The sequence below is a fragment of the Lampris incognitus genome, chromosome 9 (assembly GCF_029633865.1).
Source record: "Lampris incognitus isolate fLamInc1 chromosome 9, fLamInc1.hap2, whole genome shotgun sequence".
In the NCBI taxonomy this organism is placed as follows: Eukaryota; Metazoa; Chordata; class Actinopteri; order Lampriformes; family Lampridae; genus Lampris; species Lampris incognitus.
The window spans coordinates 5309230-5329438 of NC_079219.1; the positions used below are offsets into that span (position 1 = coordinate 5309230).

Sequence of the window (20209 nt, forward strand, 5' to 3'; positions counted from 1 at the left end):
GTCTGGAATACCCAACGACACGCCGATGAAACATCTAGCTACCACTACTACTACTACTACTACTATTACTACTACTACGACTACTACTACTACTACTCTCGGCTGCTCCCGTTAGGGGTCACCACAGCGGGTCATCCGTTTCCACCTCTTCCTGTCTTCTGCATCTTCCTTTGTCACACCAGCCACCTGCGTGTCCTCCCTCACCACAGCCATAAACCTCCTCTTTGGCCTTCCTCTTCTCCTCTTCCCTGGCAGCTCCATATTCAGCATCCTTCTCCCAGTATACCCAGCATCTCTCCTCCACACATGTCCAAACCATCTCCATCTTGTCTCTCTTGCTTTGTCTCCAAACCGTCCAACCTGAGCTGTCCCTCTAATATACTGGTTCCTAATCCTGTCCTTCTTCATCACTCCTAATGAAAATCTTATCATCTTCAACTCTGCCACCTCCAGCTCCACCTCCTGTCTGTTTTTCTGTCTCCAAACCATATAATGTAAACTTCCCTTTAACTCTTACTGGTACCCTTCTGTCACATCACTCTTCTCCACCCACTCCACCCTGCCTGCACTCTCTTCTTCATCTCTCTCCTGCACTCCCCGTTACTTTGGACAGTTGACCCCAAGTATTTTAACTCATCCAACTTCGTCACCTCTACTCCTTGCATCCTCACCATTCCGCTGTCTTCCCTGTTGTTCATGCATATGTACTCCGTCTTACTCCTACTGACTTTCATTCCTCTTCTCTCCAGTGCATACCTCCACCTCTCCAGGCTCTCCTCAACCTGCACCCTACTCTCACTACAGATCACAATGTCATCCGTGAACATCATCGTCCATGGAGACTCCTGCCTGATCTTGTCCGTCAACCTGTCCATCACCATTGCAAACAAGAAAGAGCTCAGAGCCACTCCTTGATATAATCCCACCTCCACCTTGAACCCATCTGTCATTCCAACCACACACCTCACCACTGTCACACTTCCCTCATACATATCCTGTACCACTCCTACATACTTCTCTGCAACTCCCGACTTCCTTATACAATACCACACCTCCTCTCTCGTCACCCTGTCACATGCTTTCTCTAAATCCACCAAGACACAATGCAACTCTTTCTGGCCTTCTCTATACTTCTCCATCAACATTCTCAAAGCAAACATCACATCTGTGGTGCTCTTTCGTGGCATGAAACCATACTGCTGCTCGCTGATCGTCACCTCTCCTCTTAACCTAGCTTCTATTACTCTTTCCCAAATCTTCATGCTGTGGCTGATCAACTTTATACCTCTGTAGTTGCTACAGTTCTGCACATCGCCCTTGTTCTTGAAAATCGGTACCAGTATGCTTCTTCTCCACTCCTCAAGAATCCTGTCACTTTCCAAGATTGTGTTAAACAATCTGGTTAAAAACCCCACTGCCATCTCTCCTACACATCTCCATGCCTCCACAAGTATATCATCTGGACGGGTGGAGACGAGGATATAAGTTAAGGACTCTTTAATGTAATAGTAGGTGGCGATAATGCTCCGTCTGGTTGCAAATATCCATTAATCCAGAAGAAGAAGTTTGTTGAGCAGTGGCAACAATACCCCTGCCTTTTTGACGTTTCCTCGAGGGAGGACCACGACAGAGTCAAAAAAGAGAAATGTTGGCGAGAAATAGCGGAGGCACTTCAGCAACCCCATGAGTAGCTGGTTAGGCTAAGCTAGGTTATCATTCCCCGGTAGCATCAGCCGCAACAGTGTCCACAATCTTTTTTTTTTTCCTTTTGCAACACAAGATCTCCAGCATCACATATGGAAGTTCTGTAGCCATGACTGACTATTTATTGACCCTCCTCCCCAGCTAGCATGCGGATGTGGGCCACTTCAGGCAGTGATGCAGCACTGATAGCCTTCTTCTGGCCCTGACAAAACGGATGTGAACCTGAGGTGGCCCACATTTATAATAGCAAATATGGCACAAATATGCCAAATCAAACGTGGGACTTTTCTGGCAAAGACGCGGTGCTCTGGGCAACATGTAATCTGGATGTGACCCTGAAGTGGCCCGTGTGGTAAATGGTGAATATGGCCCAAATATCACAAAACAAATATGGGCCACCTTTGGCAAATATGTGGCACATGTGGCATTGCTATGGCTTGGTTCTGGCCCACATCTGGCAAACAGGAGCGGACCGCGCCCAAGTGCCATCATTCCACGCTGTATGTGGGCCGGGTGAAAGTGTCGGGTGTGGGACGGGTCCGGACCACAGCAGTTTTACTATCTGGGTCTCCAACTACCTATGAACTCGCGCAAGACCGTGAAAGGCAGCATACGATGACTGGCCGAGGTCATACTTGTGGTGTTGCCGGTCTCCCGGCCAACGTACGGCAAGACATGGTGACTATCGTGAAAGACAAAAATATCGCACAGTCTGATCCCGGCATTAGTGATGTTAATCCAAAAAAGATTTATTTTATGATAATTTAAAGGCTCTAAAGGTGCAGCAAACTTGTTGGTTAGCCAGAGATGGCTCGTGATTGGAGGGTTCGCCGACACCAGAACTCTCTGGTTACATCGGCCGCAGAGAAAGCAGTGGGCTCAGTTTGAGTCAAAGCCACACAGACAGTAATGAGAGACAAAGTGTGTGTATTATTTGTGGTAAAACTCTGTGTGTGTGTGTGTGTGTGTGTGTTTAAAGTGAGGTGTTGTGCATGTATATGTGTCCGTGTTTTAAAAAAAAAAGAGCCTCATCCTTGACAAGGACGCGTGTCTGAGCCAAGAAAAAAATAAAGCCTTTCTTTAATGTCCGCTGCCCATGAGGGTGTTGATAGCTCGTTTGCCTCTTCAACTGCGCATGCCTGTAAGTAATACGCTCCATTCTGAAATCGGCTCTCCGCAGCGTTCGCCTGTCTCAAACGATCCCCTTCATGTTAGTGTTTTCCTTCAGGGGGAGATTAAAATTCAACGGGGTTGTGGGGGGAAGAGGGAGAGGTCCCCTCGTGCTGCAGTTTTACGACGTGAGACAAAATTAGCCCATCGGCTCATGTTTCCTCTGTGGAAATTGCCTGGATAATTGCCCACTACATCAGCCTTTACTGTGTCTTGCCGCACAAAATATATAGAATATGCTTCATTGAGCACATGTTATGCATCGTTAACGTAACACAACTCCTGCCCGAGCCATTCAAGGCTACGTCGAAACACATGTAGAAGACGACTGTGGGCCAATTACGGCCGGCTGTTTGAGGGCTTTATCTTTGATTAAGCCAAGCAAGTGGTGGTCAAAGGCATCGGCCATTGGGGAAGTCGCCCATGGAGGTAGCTGGCCCGCCATGGCAAAGAACAACGTTTTATCATCATTATTTCAGCTTATATTAGACTAAATAGCCTACGTGGTAAAACACGAGCTGCGGTGACCTCCTAACCCCCCTCCTCCGTAGCCGCACCCCAGAGTGTTCAGACGAGAAATGGGGAACGGCAGCTCTTTATTGTTACACCAACCTCTCAGACGTGCAAGGGGGTAATCCAATCAAATTAACCCGCTATCTACCCTTACCTAGTCGGTATTTCTAGGTACTAGTGGGGTATGGGATACCAGCATCGACATCCGTATCCCTAATTAAACCGGTGTGCATTACAAAACAAGCTATGCGGCGGAGAACTTTTTGGGCTGTTTGATCCGAAAAGCGATATATTCATAACAGGGGAGGAAAGATCGTCCGGCAAAACGTTTTAAAATGAGAAATCTTGGGTGTCTCACGCCCAAAGCGAGTATCTATATTGTAGGCGGAGGTGCTGACATCGCTAACAACTTAAAATATGTAACGTATCGGCAGGCGTCTTCGGGATGGTGGTGACCTCATTTTACATGGACTCAAAGTGCACTGGCGAGCGCGGCGGCGACGTGTCAGGTTGCAGGGCCGAGCACGGCCAGCGGGGCCCGCCTTACCCTGGCGTCGTGGGCGATCAGCTCCTTGCACTCGTCACACGTGTTGGAGAAGAGGCTGTCGTAGCAGGGGATACAGTACGGGTTGTCGTCCGACTGGATGTACTTGCGGCCGTAAAGGGACTCTTTGCAGTTGTCACAGTCGAAGCGGTCCGCCATCGTGACCTTTTCCAACCCTGCAAGACAAGAGAGGCAAAGGCCGGAGTCAGTCACAACCCAAACAGCCACTCCGGCAAATCCCGGTAGGGGTGAGGATGGGGGGGGGGGGAGGAGGAGAGCGGAGAAAAGGAGGGCGAGAGCAGAGATTCAACCGCCTCGCCGCACAGATGGATGATGGTGGTATCGGGTTTGCCTGCCAGCGTCGGTGTTGCTTTTGTGATTGAGTTAAAGTCAAACAAAACATAAAAAAGGGAGGAAGTGAGAGGGAGGGTGGGAGAGGGAGAAAGTGAGAGGCAGCACGAGCCAGGGGAGGAGTGCCGAGAGACATTAAGACGGCTTGACAGACACATGGAACACGAGATAATGAGACTTTTATGAGAAGTCATACAAAACATTTGTTCACCGTTATCGCTGGGAGAGAGGGGCGAGGCTTGTGGACAGAGAGAGAGAGATGGAGAGAGAGAGAGAAGGAGAGAGAGAGGAGAGAGAGAGAGAGAGATGGATAGAGAGAGAGAGAGAGAGAGAGAGAGAGAGAGAGAGAGAGAGAGAGAGAGAGAGAGAGAGAGAGAGAGAGAGAGAGAGAGAGAGAGAGAGAAAGAGATGGATAGAGAGGAGAGAGAGAGAGAGAAAGAGATGGATAGAGAGAGAGGAGAGAGAGAGAGATGGATAGAGAGAAGGAGAGAGAGAGATGGATAGAGAGGAGAGAGAGAGAGAAAGAGAGAGATGGATAGAGAGAGAGATGGATAGAGAGGAGAGAGAGAGAGAAAGAGAGAGATGGATAGAGAGAAAGAGAGAGAAAGAGATGGATAGAGAGAAGGAGTGAGAGAAGGAGAGAGAAGGAGAGAGAGAAAGAGAGAGAGAGATGGATAGAGAGAAGGAGAGAGAAAGAGATGGATAGAGAGAAGGAGAGAGAAAAAGAGAGAGAAGGAGAGAGAGAAAGAGAGAGATGGATAGAGAGAAGGAGAGAGAGAGAGAGAGATGGATAGAGAGAAGGAAAGAGAGAAAGAGAGAGATGGATAGAGAGAAGGAGAGAGAGAGAGAGAGATGGATAGAGAGAAGGAGAGAGAGAGATGGATAGAGAGAAGGAGAGCGAGAGAGAGAGAGATGGATAGAGAGAAGGAGAGAGAGAGAGATGGATAGAGAGAAAGAGAGAGAGAGAGATGGATAGAGAGAAAGAGAGAGAGAGAGAGAGAGAGAGAGAGAGAGAGAGAGAGAGAGATGGATAGAGAGAAAGAGAGAGAGAGAGATGGATAGAGAGAGAGAGAAAGAGAGAGAGAGAGATGGATAGAGAGAGAGAGAGAGAGAGAGAGAGAGAGAGAGAGAGCTGTCACAGAGCTTTTTCATCAGAACCCTCCTCTCCAAACATATATGAGGGTGGTGCTCCACCATATCAACATTTTCACATCACCCCTGTAAATATTTATGAAGCCATTAGGCAGCCAGTAAATACACAATTAAAAAGTGTGCAGAGCATCCCTTTTTTGCCCCCCCCCCCCCAATTGTACTTGGCCAACTACCCCACCCTTCCGAGCCGTCCTGGTCTCTGCTCCACCCCCCTCTGCCGATCCGGGAGGGCTGCAGACTACACCACATGCCTCCTCCCATACATGTGGAGTCACCAGCCGCTTCTTTTCACCTGACAGTGAGGAGTTTCACCAGGGGACGTAGCACGTGGGAGGATCACGCTATTCCCCCCTGAACAGGCGCCCCAACTGACCAGAGGAGGCGCTAGTGCAGCGACCAGGACACATACCCACATCCGGCTTCCCACCCGCAGACACGGCCAATTGTGTCTGTAGGGACGCCCGACCAAGCCGGAGGTAACGTGGGGATTCGAACCGGCGACCCCTGTGTTGGTATGCAACAGAACAGACCGCTATGCTACCTGGACGCCTGCAGAGCGTCCTTAAAGCCAGTGTAACAAGTGTGTAGACCACCTGACAAGACCAAAAACAGATCAGACAAAAGGTGTGTGTATTTGGAGTTCGTGTGCGTGTGTGTGCATGTGACTATGTGTGTGTGTGTGTGCATGTGAGTGTGTGTGCATGTGAGTATGTGTGTGTATGTGTGCATGTGAGTATGTGTGCGTGTGTGCATGTGACTATGTGTGTGTGTATGTGTGCATGTGAGTGTGTGTGCATGTGAGTATGTGTGCGCGTGTGTGTGAGTATGTTAGTGCGTGTGTATGTGAGTGTGTGTGTGTGTGCATGTGAGTGTGTGTGCGTGTGTGCATGTGACTATGTGTGTGTGTATGTGTGCATGTGAGTGTGTGTGTGTGCGTGTGAGTATGTTAGTGCATGTGAGTGTGTGTGTGTGCGTGTGAGTATGTTAGTGCATGTGAGTGTGTGTGTGTGCGTGTGAGTATGTGTGCGCGTGTGTGTGAGTATGTTAGTGCGTGTGTGCATGTGAGTATGTGTGTGTGTATGTGAGTGTGTGTGTGTGTGCATGTGAGTGTGTGTGTGTGTATGTGAGTGTGTGTGTGTGTGCATGTGAGTGTGTGTGCGTGTGTGCATGTGACTATGTGTGTGCCTGCGTAGTTGTGTAGTTCATATGAAGACACATGCAAACCGTCGCCGCCAGGTTTTGCCAGCGCTCCCATTCTCTGCATAGCGTCAGACACAGCAGCAGCTGCGTGTGGCAGCACGTGGGTTACACTGCATGACACAGGCTGGATCACACCGGGGCCGCGCGCACAACACAACGACACAACACAACGACACAACACAACGACCCAATAACACTGTGGGAGAATTATAGCAACAATATCAGGTTGCAAAAACATTACGGCATGGCGGGGCGGCGGGGCGGGGGGGGGGGGGGGGGGGGAGGGGGGGGCTTGCAGTAAGCGATACGGCCCTTTGGCAGACCCCAGCGCCGGCTATCTGTTTCCAGCGCTTTGTGATAATTATTATCTCTGATAAAATAATTAATCAGCTTCAGACCGGGGGGGGGGGGCTTGTGCTGCCTGTCTTACACACACACACACACACACACACACACACACACACACACACTACAGCTTATATGTGTAATATACACCCACTAATATGCATACACGTAGTTGTTTTTTTGGGGGGGGGGTTTCCATCCCCCAGTTGTGCCGGTCCAAGTACCCCACTCTCCCGGTCTCTCCTCCACCCTCTCTGCCCATCCGGGGAGGGCTGCACACTACCACACACCTCCTCCCACACATGTGGAGTCGCCAGCTGCTTCTTTTCACCTGACAGTGAGGAGTTTCACCTGACAGTGAGGAGTTTCACCTGACAGTGAGGAGTTTCACCAGGGGGACGTAGCACGTGGGAGGGTCACGCTATCCCCCCTAGTCTCCCCCCCCCCAAACAGGCGCACTGACCAACCAGAGGAGGCGCTAGTGCAGCAACCAGGACACACACCCACATCCGGCTTCCCACCCAAAGACACCCGTAGGGACGCCCGACCAAGCCGGAGGTGACACGGGGATTCGAACCGGCGATCCCCCCGTGTTGGCAGGCAACGGAACCGACCGCCGCGCCACCCGGGCCCCCGTACACGTAGTTTTGAGCACCAGAAGCAGGAGATCGACTGAGAAGTGTAGAAAAAGGGGGAGGAAAAGAACGTTAGCCAAATTACACAGCATCTGTCATCAAGGAAAACACGGGGGTCCGACTCTCGAGTTTCGCCCGTCTCCGCCCTCTGTCAGACCAAAGCTCTTAATGAGTCAGGGGGGAAAGGTGGTGTCAGGATCCAACAGATCTCACCTGCCCCCCAGTCCTCATATATAACGCAGTGACAGGCTTTGGCTAAGACGACACCTCTTACCCCAGCCTGGAGAGGTCCTCTAAGCCCCCCCCACCCTCCACCCTCCACCCTCCACCCTCCACCCGCCCAATGGCCTTAAGGCACGAACAACAGAGCGTAAATGTTCACCAGCGCTGCGACCATGTGGCTCGCATCAGCAGATTGACACGTCTCTGTATCTAACGAGGGAAGGGATACTCCTCAAGGACCTGACATCTCATGTTATGGACCTTATCCATCTGGGGGCGATGGCCCAACGTCAGAATAAGCCACCCTGATCGGGCCTGTACATCGCCCGACTTTGACTCGACGCGGCGACGCCGTGGATCTATCATCTACGCCTTTGCAAAATCCACACACCGCACAGCAGCACTGTTGCCTTCAGCCCAGAACCAGATGCCGAGATAAGACTGACTCGGTATTGAGCCGCACATAAGAACTATGAACCCGGGGTTATCTGCGGTGCCGGGCAGGTATGTGCCGCCTGCGCCTGCCAGGTTGGTGAGCGAGACGAGGCATGACTCACAGAAGACTGGAAATGAGCGCTACGGCGCTGACGTCAGCCGTTGTTTCCAAAGCAAGTCGGCCAGCCGTATATCACCCCACCCCCCACCCCCACCCCCCACACACACACACAGTTCATTTGTATCGCTCCATCCGCTCTAGAAAGTAGGTCATATAAAGCACTAAAGACCTACTGAAACACATGTGCTGTCTGACACTTTGACCAATATCCTATGCAGGACGTCTAAACAGCCAAAGACACGGGTCGTCAATAAACCCAGGACGGGTCTTCCAGGGTGTTCCTGAAGCGGACTCCCCCCCCCCCCCCTTGTGCTAAAAAGTCCCGTGCAGGCAGCCCTGGCCGAGCTTCCCAGCTACACGTTTATGTACCGTCTCTGGAGAGATCGGGCTTTGCCGGTCTGCCAGCAATCAGTTAGGATTAGGTGGAGAGCGAACCGAAGCACACGGGATGGGACTTTTACACTTGCAAAATGTCCACAGACTGATGCACGAGCACTCGTTGGAAAAGGAAACGGGCTTATTTGGACTTGCAGCTCGTGGAAGTATTGCCGTGCTAGCGGGAATCAGTCGGAGCGACGCTCCTCGGGTAGTGGATGGATATCTTGCAATGTACCGCTGCTCGGGCTCGCGAGCTATACAGCGCCTCCTCGGGGCGCTCGCTGTCGGCGGCTGTGCTCCGTACTTGCTCTGCATCAGCAGGCCGGTGTCTCGGAGACAAACGTCAAAGCAAACATCCCCCACGATACAACACGGCCCAACAGAACAGAGCACGAGGATTTCCTGGAAAGGGGTAGGTCGGACGCAAAGGCCTGCAGCCGTGAACCGGCTCGTAACACACAGATGTGTGAGCATGGCAAGTAGGGTTGTGTATTGGTGAGAATCTGGCAATACAATACGTATCACGATACAGGGTCACCATTCAATACATCGTGATATATTCCCATACTGTTAGAAAGGTGATATATTGTGATACTGTAAGAAAGGTGATATATTGTGATACTGTAAGAAAGGTGATATATTGTGATACTGTAAGAAAGGTGATATATTGTGATGCTGTAAGAAAGGTGATATATTCCCATACTGTTAGAAAGGTGATATATTGTGATACTGTAAGAAAGGTGATATATTGTGATACTGTAAGAAAGGTGATATATTGTGATACTGTAGGAAAGGTGATGTATTGTGATGCTGTAAGAAAGCTGATATATTGTGATACTGTAAGAAAGGTGATATATTGTGATGCTGTAAGAAAGGTGATATATTCCCATACTGTTAGAAAGGTGATATATTGTGATACTGTAAGAAAGGCGATATATTGTGATGCTGTAAGAAAGGTGATATATTGTGATGCTGTAAGAAAGGTGATATATTGTGATACTGTAAGAAAGGTGATATATTGTGATACTGTTAGAAAGGTGATATATTGTGATGCTGTAAGAAAGGTGATATATTGTGATACTGTAAGAAAGGTGATATATTGTGATGCTGTAAGAAAGGTGATATATTGTGATGCTGTAAGAAAGGTGATACATTGTGATACTGTAAGAAAGGTGATATATTGTGATACTGTAAGAAAGGTGATATATTGTGATACTGTAAGAAAGGTGATATATTGTGATACTGTAAGAAAGGCGATATATTGTGATACTGTTAGAAAGGTGATATATTGTGATACTGTAAGAAAGGTGATATATTGTGATACTGTAGGAAAGGTGATGTATTGTGATGCTGTAAGAAAGCTGATATATTGTGATACTGTAAGAAAGGTGATATATTGTGATACTGTATGAAAGGTGATATATTGTGATGCTGTAAGAAAGGTGATATATTGTGATACTGTTAGAAAGGCGATATATTGTGATACTGTAAGAAAGGTGATATATTGTGATACTGTATGAAAGGTGATATATTGTGATACTGTAAGAAAGGTGATATATTGTGATACTGTAAGAAAGGTGATATATTGTGATACTGTAAGAAAGGTGATATATTGTGATGCTGTAAGAAAGGTGATATATTCCCATACTGTTAGAAAGGTGATATATTGTGATACTGTAAGAAAGGCGATATATTGTGATGCTGTAAGAAAGGTGATATATTGTGATGCTGTAAGAAAGGTGATATATTGTGATACTGTAAGAAAGGTGATATATTGTGATACTGTTAGAAAGGTGATATATTGTGATGCTGTAAGAAAGGTGATATATTGTGATACTGTAAGAAAGGTGATATATTGTGATGCTGTAAGAAAGGTGATATATTGTGATGCTGTAAGAAAGGTGATACATTGTGATACTGTAAGAAAGGTGATATATTGTGATACTGTAAGAAAGGTGATATATTGTGATACTGTAAGAAAGGTGATATATTGTGATACTGTAAGAAAGGCGATATATTGTGATACTGTTAGAAAGGTGATATATTGTGATACTGTAAGAAAGGTGATATATTGTGATACTGTAGGAAAGGTGATGTATTGTGATGCTGTAAGAAAGCTGATATATTGTGATACTGTAAGAAAGGTGATATATTGTGATACTGTAAGAAAGGCGATATATTGTGATACTGTATGAAAGGTGATATATTGTGATGCTGTAAGAAAGGTGATATATTGTGATACTGTTAGAAAGGCGATATATTGCGATACTGTAAGAAGGCGATATATTGTGATACTGTAAGAAAGGTGATATATTGTGATACTGTTAAGAAAGGTGATATATTGTGATGCTGTAAGAAAGGTGATATATTGTGATACTGTAAGAAAGGCGATATATTGTGATACTGTTAGAAAGGTGATATATTGTGATGCTGTAAGAAAGGTGATATATTGTGATACTGTAAGAAAGGTGATATATTGTGATGCTGTAAGAAAGGTGATATATTGTGATGCTGTAAGAAAGGTGATACATTGTGATACTGTAAGAAAGGTGATATATTGTGATGCTGTAAGAAAGGTGATATATTGTGATGCTGTAAGAAAGGTGATACATTGTGATACTGTAAGAAAGGTGATATATTGTGATGCTGTAAGAAAGGTGATATATTGTGATGTTGTAAGAAAGGTGATATATTGTGATACTGTAAGAAAGGTGATATATTGTGATACTGTAAGAAAGGTGATATATTGTGATGCTGTTAGAAAGGTGATATATTGTGATACAGTAAGAAAGGTGATATATTGTGATACTGTAAGAAAGGCGATATATTGTGATGTCATAGGCCTGTTGTTCTTCGTGCTTATGCTACTTCCTGTCTCGGTTTACGATGTTGGGTTGGAGCGTAAGATTCAAATGGCTGAAGATAGATTACAACACCGCCATCTAGCGGTCGTGGAGTTAGACACAAGACAAAATGTTTGTCACGGACCTTTATATGTAAAAAAAAAAAAAAATCGATATAACGGTTTTGAGAATCGATACAGCATCATAAAAGATAATATCGCGATACTCGAGTGTATCGATATTTTCTTACACCCCCCCCTAATGGTAAATATTAACTAAAGTACATGAATACGAATAAATTCATAAGAATAAATAATTATCTGATGTTCGTTTTCTATTGCACCACTACATTTTTTTGTGGATTTCTCCCCCTTTTCTCTCCCCAACTGTACCCAGCCAGTTACCCCCACTCTCCCGAGCCGTCCCTTAATAGCTTAATAGTGAATTAGTGAAAAACCACCACCATGAAACTCACTAGGTATGAAGTGTAGAATGTAAAGACACTATAATTTACATACCTGTGCTATACATGCACATAGCAAAATTGTAGCAGAACCAATTAATGTTTTAGAGACCCCCCCCCCCCAAAAAAAGAAATTCCCAAATCATCTCTCGCAAGGTCCTGACTTTCCACGAGGAGCCGGGCTCCTTGTGACTCCTGTTAGTTCACACCCTGCTCCTGGTGGCAAACGATACCAGGCTCTCCAAGACAGGAGCCCGGGTCTTTGTGTTGACCTCTGCAGTGATGCGTATGAAGTTGGGATTGTGTCCAGAAACTGGTCATCCAACAAAAACAACCTTCATCCAGCATCCGTGGCAGCTGGCCAGTACAGGGTGCTGGGGCGCCGCCCCCTTCAAATATCAAGAGATGAAAATCTACTTAAACATGTTAAATATAATTTAGTGGTATGATGCAAATAATGATTAAATAAAAGTGTTGTCAGTCTGTGAGCGCCTGTCAGCAGCATTAAATACTGGTTCAAATGGTATTTGGTTGGTTACTGTCTGAATACATATACTTCCTGTCTGAATACATATACTTCCTGTCTGAATACATATACTTCCTGGGTGAGGGGCGCCGGCCAAACCATACCTTATGTAAGCCCTCAGACTTGTGGCGAGCAGGTGACCTGAGGTTGCTGTCTGATTGGTTTCTTCAGATTTTCCAGGGGGCGCAGTTCTGTGCTGCCCCAGACACTCCCACTTTCATTGGCAGTGAATTGGTATTGTTTTAATGTTGTTTGATCTGATGTGATTGGACAATTCTTATGGCTGTCAATCATGTTCACACCCACCACCACGCCTCGTCTCAACTGTCAATCATCCACCATCTACCAACCCTGATAAAATCTATAGGCTACATTGCCCTTCTTAATAACTCTGTGACTGTGGCCATTGAAGCAGCTGTCAGGTGTGCTGCGCCAAGCTAAATTGCCCCCCCCTAAAATGTTTAGCACCAGCCGCCACTGTCCAGCATCGTTTCCAAACTGCTTGCATCCTCGCGGAAGGTGTGGGGGTGTAGAGCTGAACGATATATAGCAGTTTCAGCATTGACACTGCAGTACAACATGTACAACAGTCACACGGGGAAGGACGTGATGTCCGGCTCTTGGGGCCCGGCCAATCACGTTGAACTAAAACCCTTTTACTGCTCGACAGGAAAAGAAAACTGGCATGGTCATTTAAAGGCGGTTTGTAATTCTATTTACTTCATTTATTTAAAAAAAAAACCCTCTCTGGAAAGCCATGTGTAACTGCTGTTTATTCCTTTTTCTAAATGTGGTTATGTAAAGGGAGGTTGGTAATTTAGGAGCTTTGCGTATTTGCAACAGAATCTGTTTCTATCATTTTAATTGCTTTAAGTGATATGGCAGTTTTTCAGCGTAGTGTAATAAGCTAAAGTGGTGGACAGTAACATGAACTCTCCTGTAAACTCCTGACTCCTCCCTGGAGAGCTTTCGCTTCTTTCATTCATTCACAGACGACCCCCCCCCCTTTTTTTTTTTTTGGATTTCCCCACTTTTTCTCCCCAATTGTACCCGTCCAATGACCCCGCTCTTCCGAGCCGTCCCGGTCGCTGCTCCACCCCCTCTGCCGATCCGGGGAGGGCTGCAGACTACCACATGCCGCCCGCAGACACGGCCAATTGTGTCTGTAGGGACGCCCGACCAAGCCGGAGGTAACATGGGGATTCGAACCGCTGTTCCCTGTGAACGTAGACTTCACTGGGCTGATGAGACAGTATTGTTAATTGAATACAGTGGTGTCACGATGAGTCAACCGGAGTATTGAAAGAAACCCTAGTCCTTAATAGAGTGATACATTCTTTGTTAATGGAAACACTGAAGCATATATCTGGAGAAACTACGTACCTCCTGTTTTTCTATCACAATACATATAGCGAAGAACCAACATCGCAATGCCCTCCCCCCCTCCACCAATTTAGCTCAGCTCTAGAGGGATACTTTAAACTATGTGTGTGTGAGAGAGAGAAGAGAGAGAGAGAGAGAGAGAGAGAGAGAGAGAGAGAGAGAGAGAGAGAGAGAGAGAGAGAGAGAGAGAGAGAGAGGGAGAGAGAGAGAGAGAGAGAGAGAGAGAGAGAGAGAGAGAGAGAGAGAGAGAGAGAATAGAGAGGAAAAGAGAAGGATTGGATTCATTCCATATTGAAATCCAGTTTGGAGGCCAGTTCTCACAGGGCTTTGGACCCACTGTATCCTGGCTTCCCATCAGAGGTCCATCTCCTCCATGCCCCAGACCCAGTGACTAAGAAGCTGACTCTGGTTTAATAACATATCTACATACCAGAGCTGTGACAGACTTCAGCTCCTTGGGAGAGAATGCTGGCTTAAAGGAAATCACCACCACCCCCATCTGAAGACACCGGCCAAAAAACACCGTTAACACTTTTATTCTAATATCACACAGCAAGGGAGGGATCCTATTCTTCCCGTGCCATTCTTTTCTATAGTAATTTGGATGTGGAGGTGGCGGCGGCGAGGAGGGTATCTGAAAAACAGACTGAAAGTATATCCAGATACTTTAAATGTGGCTATATAGGTCAGCCTGAACGTCTCTGCAGAAATACACGTCTCCGGTTCTCTTAACCCTTTCAAGGCTGTGATTTCTTCAGCTCACTGTAGTCTAGGTCGGTCTGTCACATAGATAGCGGAGGAACGTCAAGGCAACGTTCGCCTAGTCATCACAACCCCCCCTCGTTGGCATGCAGGGTGAAGTTGAGGGCCAATGGAGAGACACCATAGAGTAAACATACCAATGTGAGCTAGCTTACTACAGCGTGCACTGTGCAGTCGCTGGGCGGCGTAGTCATAGTTGGAAAACAGATAAAGTGGAGTGCATTTTTGCTTTGCAAACATTTAAGGTAAAAAAAACCCAAAACAAAACAAACTTTAAAATATGTAGTAAAAAACACTAAGCAAAGAAAGGTGATCTTTGGAGTCGAGGGTTATAGGCATATGCAAAAACAAAAGGAAGTCCAAGGCAGTCAGAGTTCTGGCATTGCAAAATAAAAAATAAAAAAAAACTTTATTTGAAGCATGGGTGACCAGGGGCGTAGCACAAAATTCTGGGCCCTGTACAGCAGCAGTCTCTGTGGGCCCCTTTCCTCTTTTGTCTCTCACGCATCACTTTTATGAGTTCTAGCACACTGTATATTATTCACAATCACAGTACGTTAATCTATTCTAATCTATTTTTTTCAGGTAGTAGGAGTTAAGAGTTAGCTAGCTAGCTGCTACCTAGCTGTGATAGTAGGACTTAGCTAGCCGCCTTTCTTTTAAGAGCTCCTAGCTCACATTTCTTTAGGAAGAAATTACTCACCAGTTGTTTTCCCTCATTCTGGCTTCTCTCCTTTTGCTTTTTTCTTTTCTGGAACCCAGATTTTGCTTTCTTTGGGAAAGACGTGACTCTGTGCTCATGCTTGTATCAGCAGTCACTCGCGACAGGACTAGATGAGCTGCATTGAGAGATGCTCGTGAGGGGCGGACAAAACCATTTTGCACCTTTTTTAAGGGGTGAGAGGGGCCTCAGAGAGTCTCCACTATTTTCTTTAAGTCCCTCAACCGATGCATTGAGCCAATTTTAACTGAAGTTATGACACTAATTAGTTAGAAATAAAAATTTGCAAACCAAAACAAACTTTTAATTCCAGGCTTCCCGAGCCCCCCCTCCCTTTCTGGGCCCTGATAGTCCCCCCCCCCCACTACGACACTCCTGTGGGTTGCACCTACATATTCCGGCTGCAGCATTGTCCAGGGTGTAAAATATATTACTAGACAAACATATCTATATACACCTCACAGACGCCACAAAGAGCTTCAGGTGTGTTGCTGAGAACCAGGGAGGTAAGGCGTTGCTAGAGAAAACCAACAAACCCAGCAGCAGTACATGTTACTTGCATATCTAACTACAATTGCTAAAAATCACATATCAAAATGTAACAGAAAGATTCCGGCAATATTGAAATACGAGGCTAGAAAGTAACAGTTCCAACGAGGAACAGGACCAGAACATTTTGTGTCCTGTGAAGTCAAAATCCAAAAGGTTTCCCTGGGGTGTCTTTTTCGAAGTGAAATCCCGGATCTTTGTCCATTAACAGGTTGTTATTTCATCCATCTGGACGGTGGAGTCAGGTTACCTAATACTAACTGGCATCTTTACTACGGCTGGAGACATTCCACACTGCTGCTGAGATTTTTGACCAGGGAGGATGGAGACTGGTGCAGCGGCAAAAATGCTCCTACTCGAAGGGGACAAAGGACGGAAATGTGATGATGATGTGGCAGTGCTGCTGCAGGACGGCTCATCTACCAATTCTAAAATCAATATTACAGTACAACAGTGATCCCATACTGTTTGCTGTAGTTTGTAATACATTAGATTGTCTGTGTTAGCTTTGGTCCAAGGATGCCGGTTTCTTTTTTTCTTTTTTGGATTTTTCCCCTTTTTTCTCCCCAGTTGTACTTGGCCAATTATCCCACTCTTCCGAGCCGTCCCGGTCGCTGCTCCACAGACTACCACACTGCTGCAGACTACCACACTGCTGCAGACTACCACATGCTGTAGACTACCACACTGCTGCAGACTACCACACTGCTGTAGACTACCACATCGCTGCAGACTACCACATCGCTGCAGACTACCACACTGCTGTAGACTACCACATGCTGCAGACTACCACACTGCTGTAGACTACCACATGCTGCAGACTACCACACTGCTGTAGACTACCACACTGCTGTAAACTACCACACTGCTGTAGACTACCACACTGCTGCAGACTACCACACTGCTGTAGACTACCACATCGCTGCAGACTACCACACTGCTGCAGACTACCACACTGCTGTAAACTACCGCATGCTGCAGACTACCACATGCTGCAGACTACCACACTGCTGTAGACTACCACATGCTGCAGACTACCACACTGCTGCAGACTACCACACTGCTGCAGACTACCACACTGCTGTAGACTACCACATGCTGCAGACTACCACACTGCTGCAGACTACCACACTGCTGCAGACTACCGCATGCTGCAGACTACCACACTGCTGTAGACTACCACACTGCTGCAGACTACCACACTGCTGCAGACTACCACATGCCTCCTCCCATACATGTGGAGTCACCAGCCACTTCTTTTCACCTGACAGTGAGGAGTTTCACCAGGGGGACATAGTGTGTGGGAGGATCAAGCTATTGCCCCAGTCCCCCCCCCCCGAACAGGCACCCTGACCGACCAGAGGAGGCGCTAGTGCAGTGACGAGGACACATACCCACATCCGGCTTCCCACTCGCAGTCACAGCTAATTGTGTCTGTAGGGATGCCCGACCAAGCCGGAGGTAACACGGGCAAGGGTGCCGTTTTTACAAGCGTGGGAACTGTTTACTGCCGAGCACAAGCGACAGGGGCTGCTAAACCTTGTGAGTGGCTCTCACTGCCAGAGGGAGGGACAGATCAGGGAAATCACGGATGTCAAATATAAGTCTGTCCCCATCCCTGATAGAGCAAGCCAGAAGGGCGAAGCTGAAGGCCAACACAGAGACACTATAGAGTAACACACCAGTGCGAGCTAGCGTACAGTATGCACCACGTAGTTGCTGGGCAGCATAGTCATCATTCGTTTCTTGAAACCCCGGCCAGTCCGGTCCCAGTCCGGTCCCACAGGCCGGCCCGCTAATCCCCTGCCCAAACTTTGCTCACGCTCCACTTGACTCCAAACGATCACCCAGCACACCCCACTTGGAAAGTGCCCAGCTGCCCCCATCCGCCTCCCCCTCTTCCTAACGCCTGATGGAAGAATCTGCTTGTAAAATATCTGTTTGGGTAAGGGTAGACAAAGCACTAGACAGTATGTTACATAAACACAGGAGGCAGCTAACTGTGACAGCAGCGAGCAGGTGGCTTTGTGTTGAACGCACAAAATGACTGCATAACTGTTTAATGTATGCTCTTACAGCCACTGCTAGTATATGGGGAATAAAAAAAGATATACATGGATTTATAAGGGAAAAGTCAATTATATATGATAGTTTTGCAATCTTCAGTGAAATTTAACGGCGACTATTCGCCACAAATAAAAAAGGCTGTCTTCGACACTAGAAGCCGGATGATAGTTCTCTCTTTGTCATCTTTAAGGGGAACAATCGTGATTTCCAACATCATATATATTGCAGTAGGGACAACACTCCATTAGCAGCCCTAATACTGAGCAGTCTCAATCAATCAATCAATCATTCAACCAATCAATCAAGTGAGTTGCATGTTATATAGCTGCCCCTCAAAGTGCTTTGCAGTTAATTCCACCTCGTTCATGCTAACGCCCGCGGGCGCCATTGCCACAGTCCCTCACTTTCCTCCCTTCCCACTCTCACACAAGTAGCACGTCACTGTCTGTACTGTCTGTGCTGTCACTGGTCAAAAGGGGCCTGTGGGCTGATTGGATTTAGCCCAAATGATCAGCAAATCAAGGGGGCGTGCCAAGACACCTGTCACTCAGATGAATGGACGCTGATACAATCATGTTTGGGCTGTAAAACATTAGCCCATTTAGATGTATTTTATGTTTCTCTTGTGCCTATTTGGTGCTGTTGCTGCTCTTAGGGTGCACCAAAATTTAAAATAATCTGTTCTAAAGGTTTTTGAACAATAATTTTCTCGTCTTTATTGTAAAAGATAGGGAGGGCTTAGCCCTGTTAGCCCATTTATACCAGCTGTCCCTGGCCATGAATGTTGTTGTTTCCCTTTTAAGGATGATAAAGATGAAAACCAGCATATTATGAGCTGTTATTGTGCCCCACTGTAGGCCCGAGACGATGTTTAAAGCGTGTAATTCATTGTGTTATTTGCTCCCCCGATATCCGTGACCACATAAGGGGCTGAGAACTGGGGTATGTTCAATATCAAGACCGTCTCCATATTGCACACAGTCTGCTGTGTGTCTCTGAGAAACTGCCAAATCTGTGTGTAAAAGTGTCTGCGAGTTACGTCACTGGCAGACAATCGGTGAATAAGACCCCCCCCCCCTCCCGTTGTACTTGGCCAATTACCCTATTTTCCGAGCTGTCCCGGTCGCTGCGCCTACCCCCTCTGCTTGACCCGGGGAGGGCTGCAGACTACCACAACTGATACATGTGGCGTCGCCAGCCGCTTCTTTTCAGCTGACAGCGAGGAGTTTCACCAGGGGGACGCAGCGCGTGGGAGGATCACGCTGTTCCCTCCAGTTCCCCCTCCCCCCCCTGAACAGGCGCACCGACCAACCAGAGGAGGCGCTAGAGGAGCGACCAGGAAACAAACCCACATCCGGCTTCCCACCCGCAGACACGGCCGATTGTGTCTGTAGGGATGCCCGACCAAGCCGGAGGTAACACGGGGGTTCGAACTGGCGATCCCTGTGTTGCTAGGCAGCGGAATACATTGCCACGCTACTCGGATACCCATGAGTGTGAAAACGTACTGGTTACAGCTGATATTGTGTAAGGAAATTCGACATATACAGCTGCATAAGAAAATGGGAATAACAACGCTACATTATACAACTACTATATGTAGCGCTGTTTGAATTTTCCATACAATGCAGCCCATCAAGATGTCTGCCAGTGTCCCCACTGGCTGACAGTTTTGGTGGCATACAGAGACACACAGAAGACAGCTCAGTGTGATGGCTGCTACCGGACTCCCTCCAACATTTGAAAATAATCTTGAAATTTGTCATCGTTTTCCTTTTACTGTGTGTTACTATGGCGGCACGGCGGCGTAGTGGTTAGCGCGGTCGCCTCACAGCAAGAAGGTCCTGGGTTCGAGCCCCGGGGTAGTCCAACCTTGGGGGTCGTCCCGGGTCGTCCTCTGTGTGGAGTTTGCATGTTCTCCCCGTGTCTGTGTGGGTTTCCTCTGGGGGCTCCGGTTTCCTCCCACAGTCCAAAGACATGTAGGTCAGGTGACTCGGCTGTACTAAATTGTCCCTAGGTGTGAACGTGGGGGGGGGGCTGTGTGATGGCCTGGCGGCCTGTCCAGGGTGTCCCCCCGCCTGCCGCCCAGTGACTGCTGGGATAGGCTCCAGCATCCCCGCGACCC

The 20209-nt window shown here is 47.3% G+C and overlaps 1 protein-coding gene across 1 annotated transcript in view; it reads right to left on the reverse strand.

The window, feature by feature from the left end:
- Positions 1-20209, reverse strand: part of fhl3a (four and a half LIM domains 3a) — a 76565-nt gene that overhangs the window by 17803 nt on the left and 38553 nt on the right. Inside the window, exon 2 of the mRNA XM_056285671.1 lies at positions 3935-4107. Coding sequence (XP_056141646.1) covers positions 3935-4107 — 173 coding nt within the window. The remainder of the gene's footprint in view (positions 1-3934; positions 4108-20209) is intronic.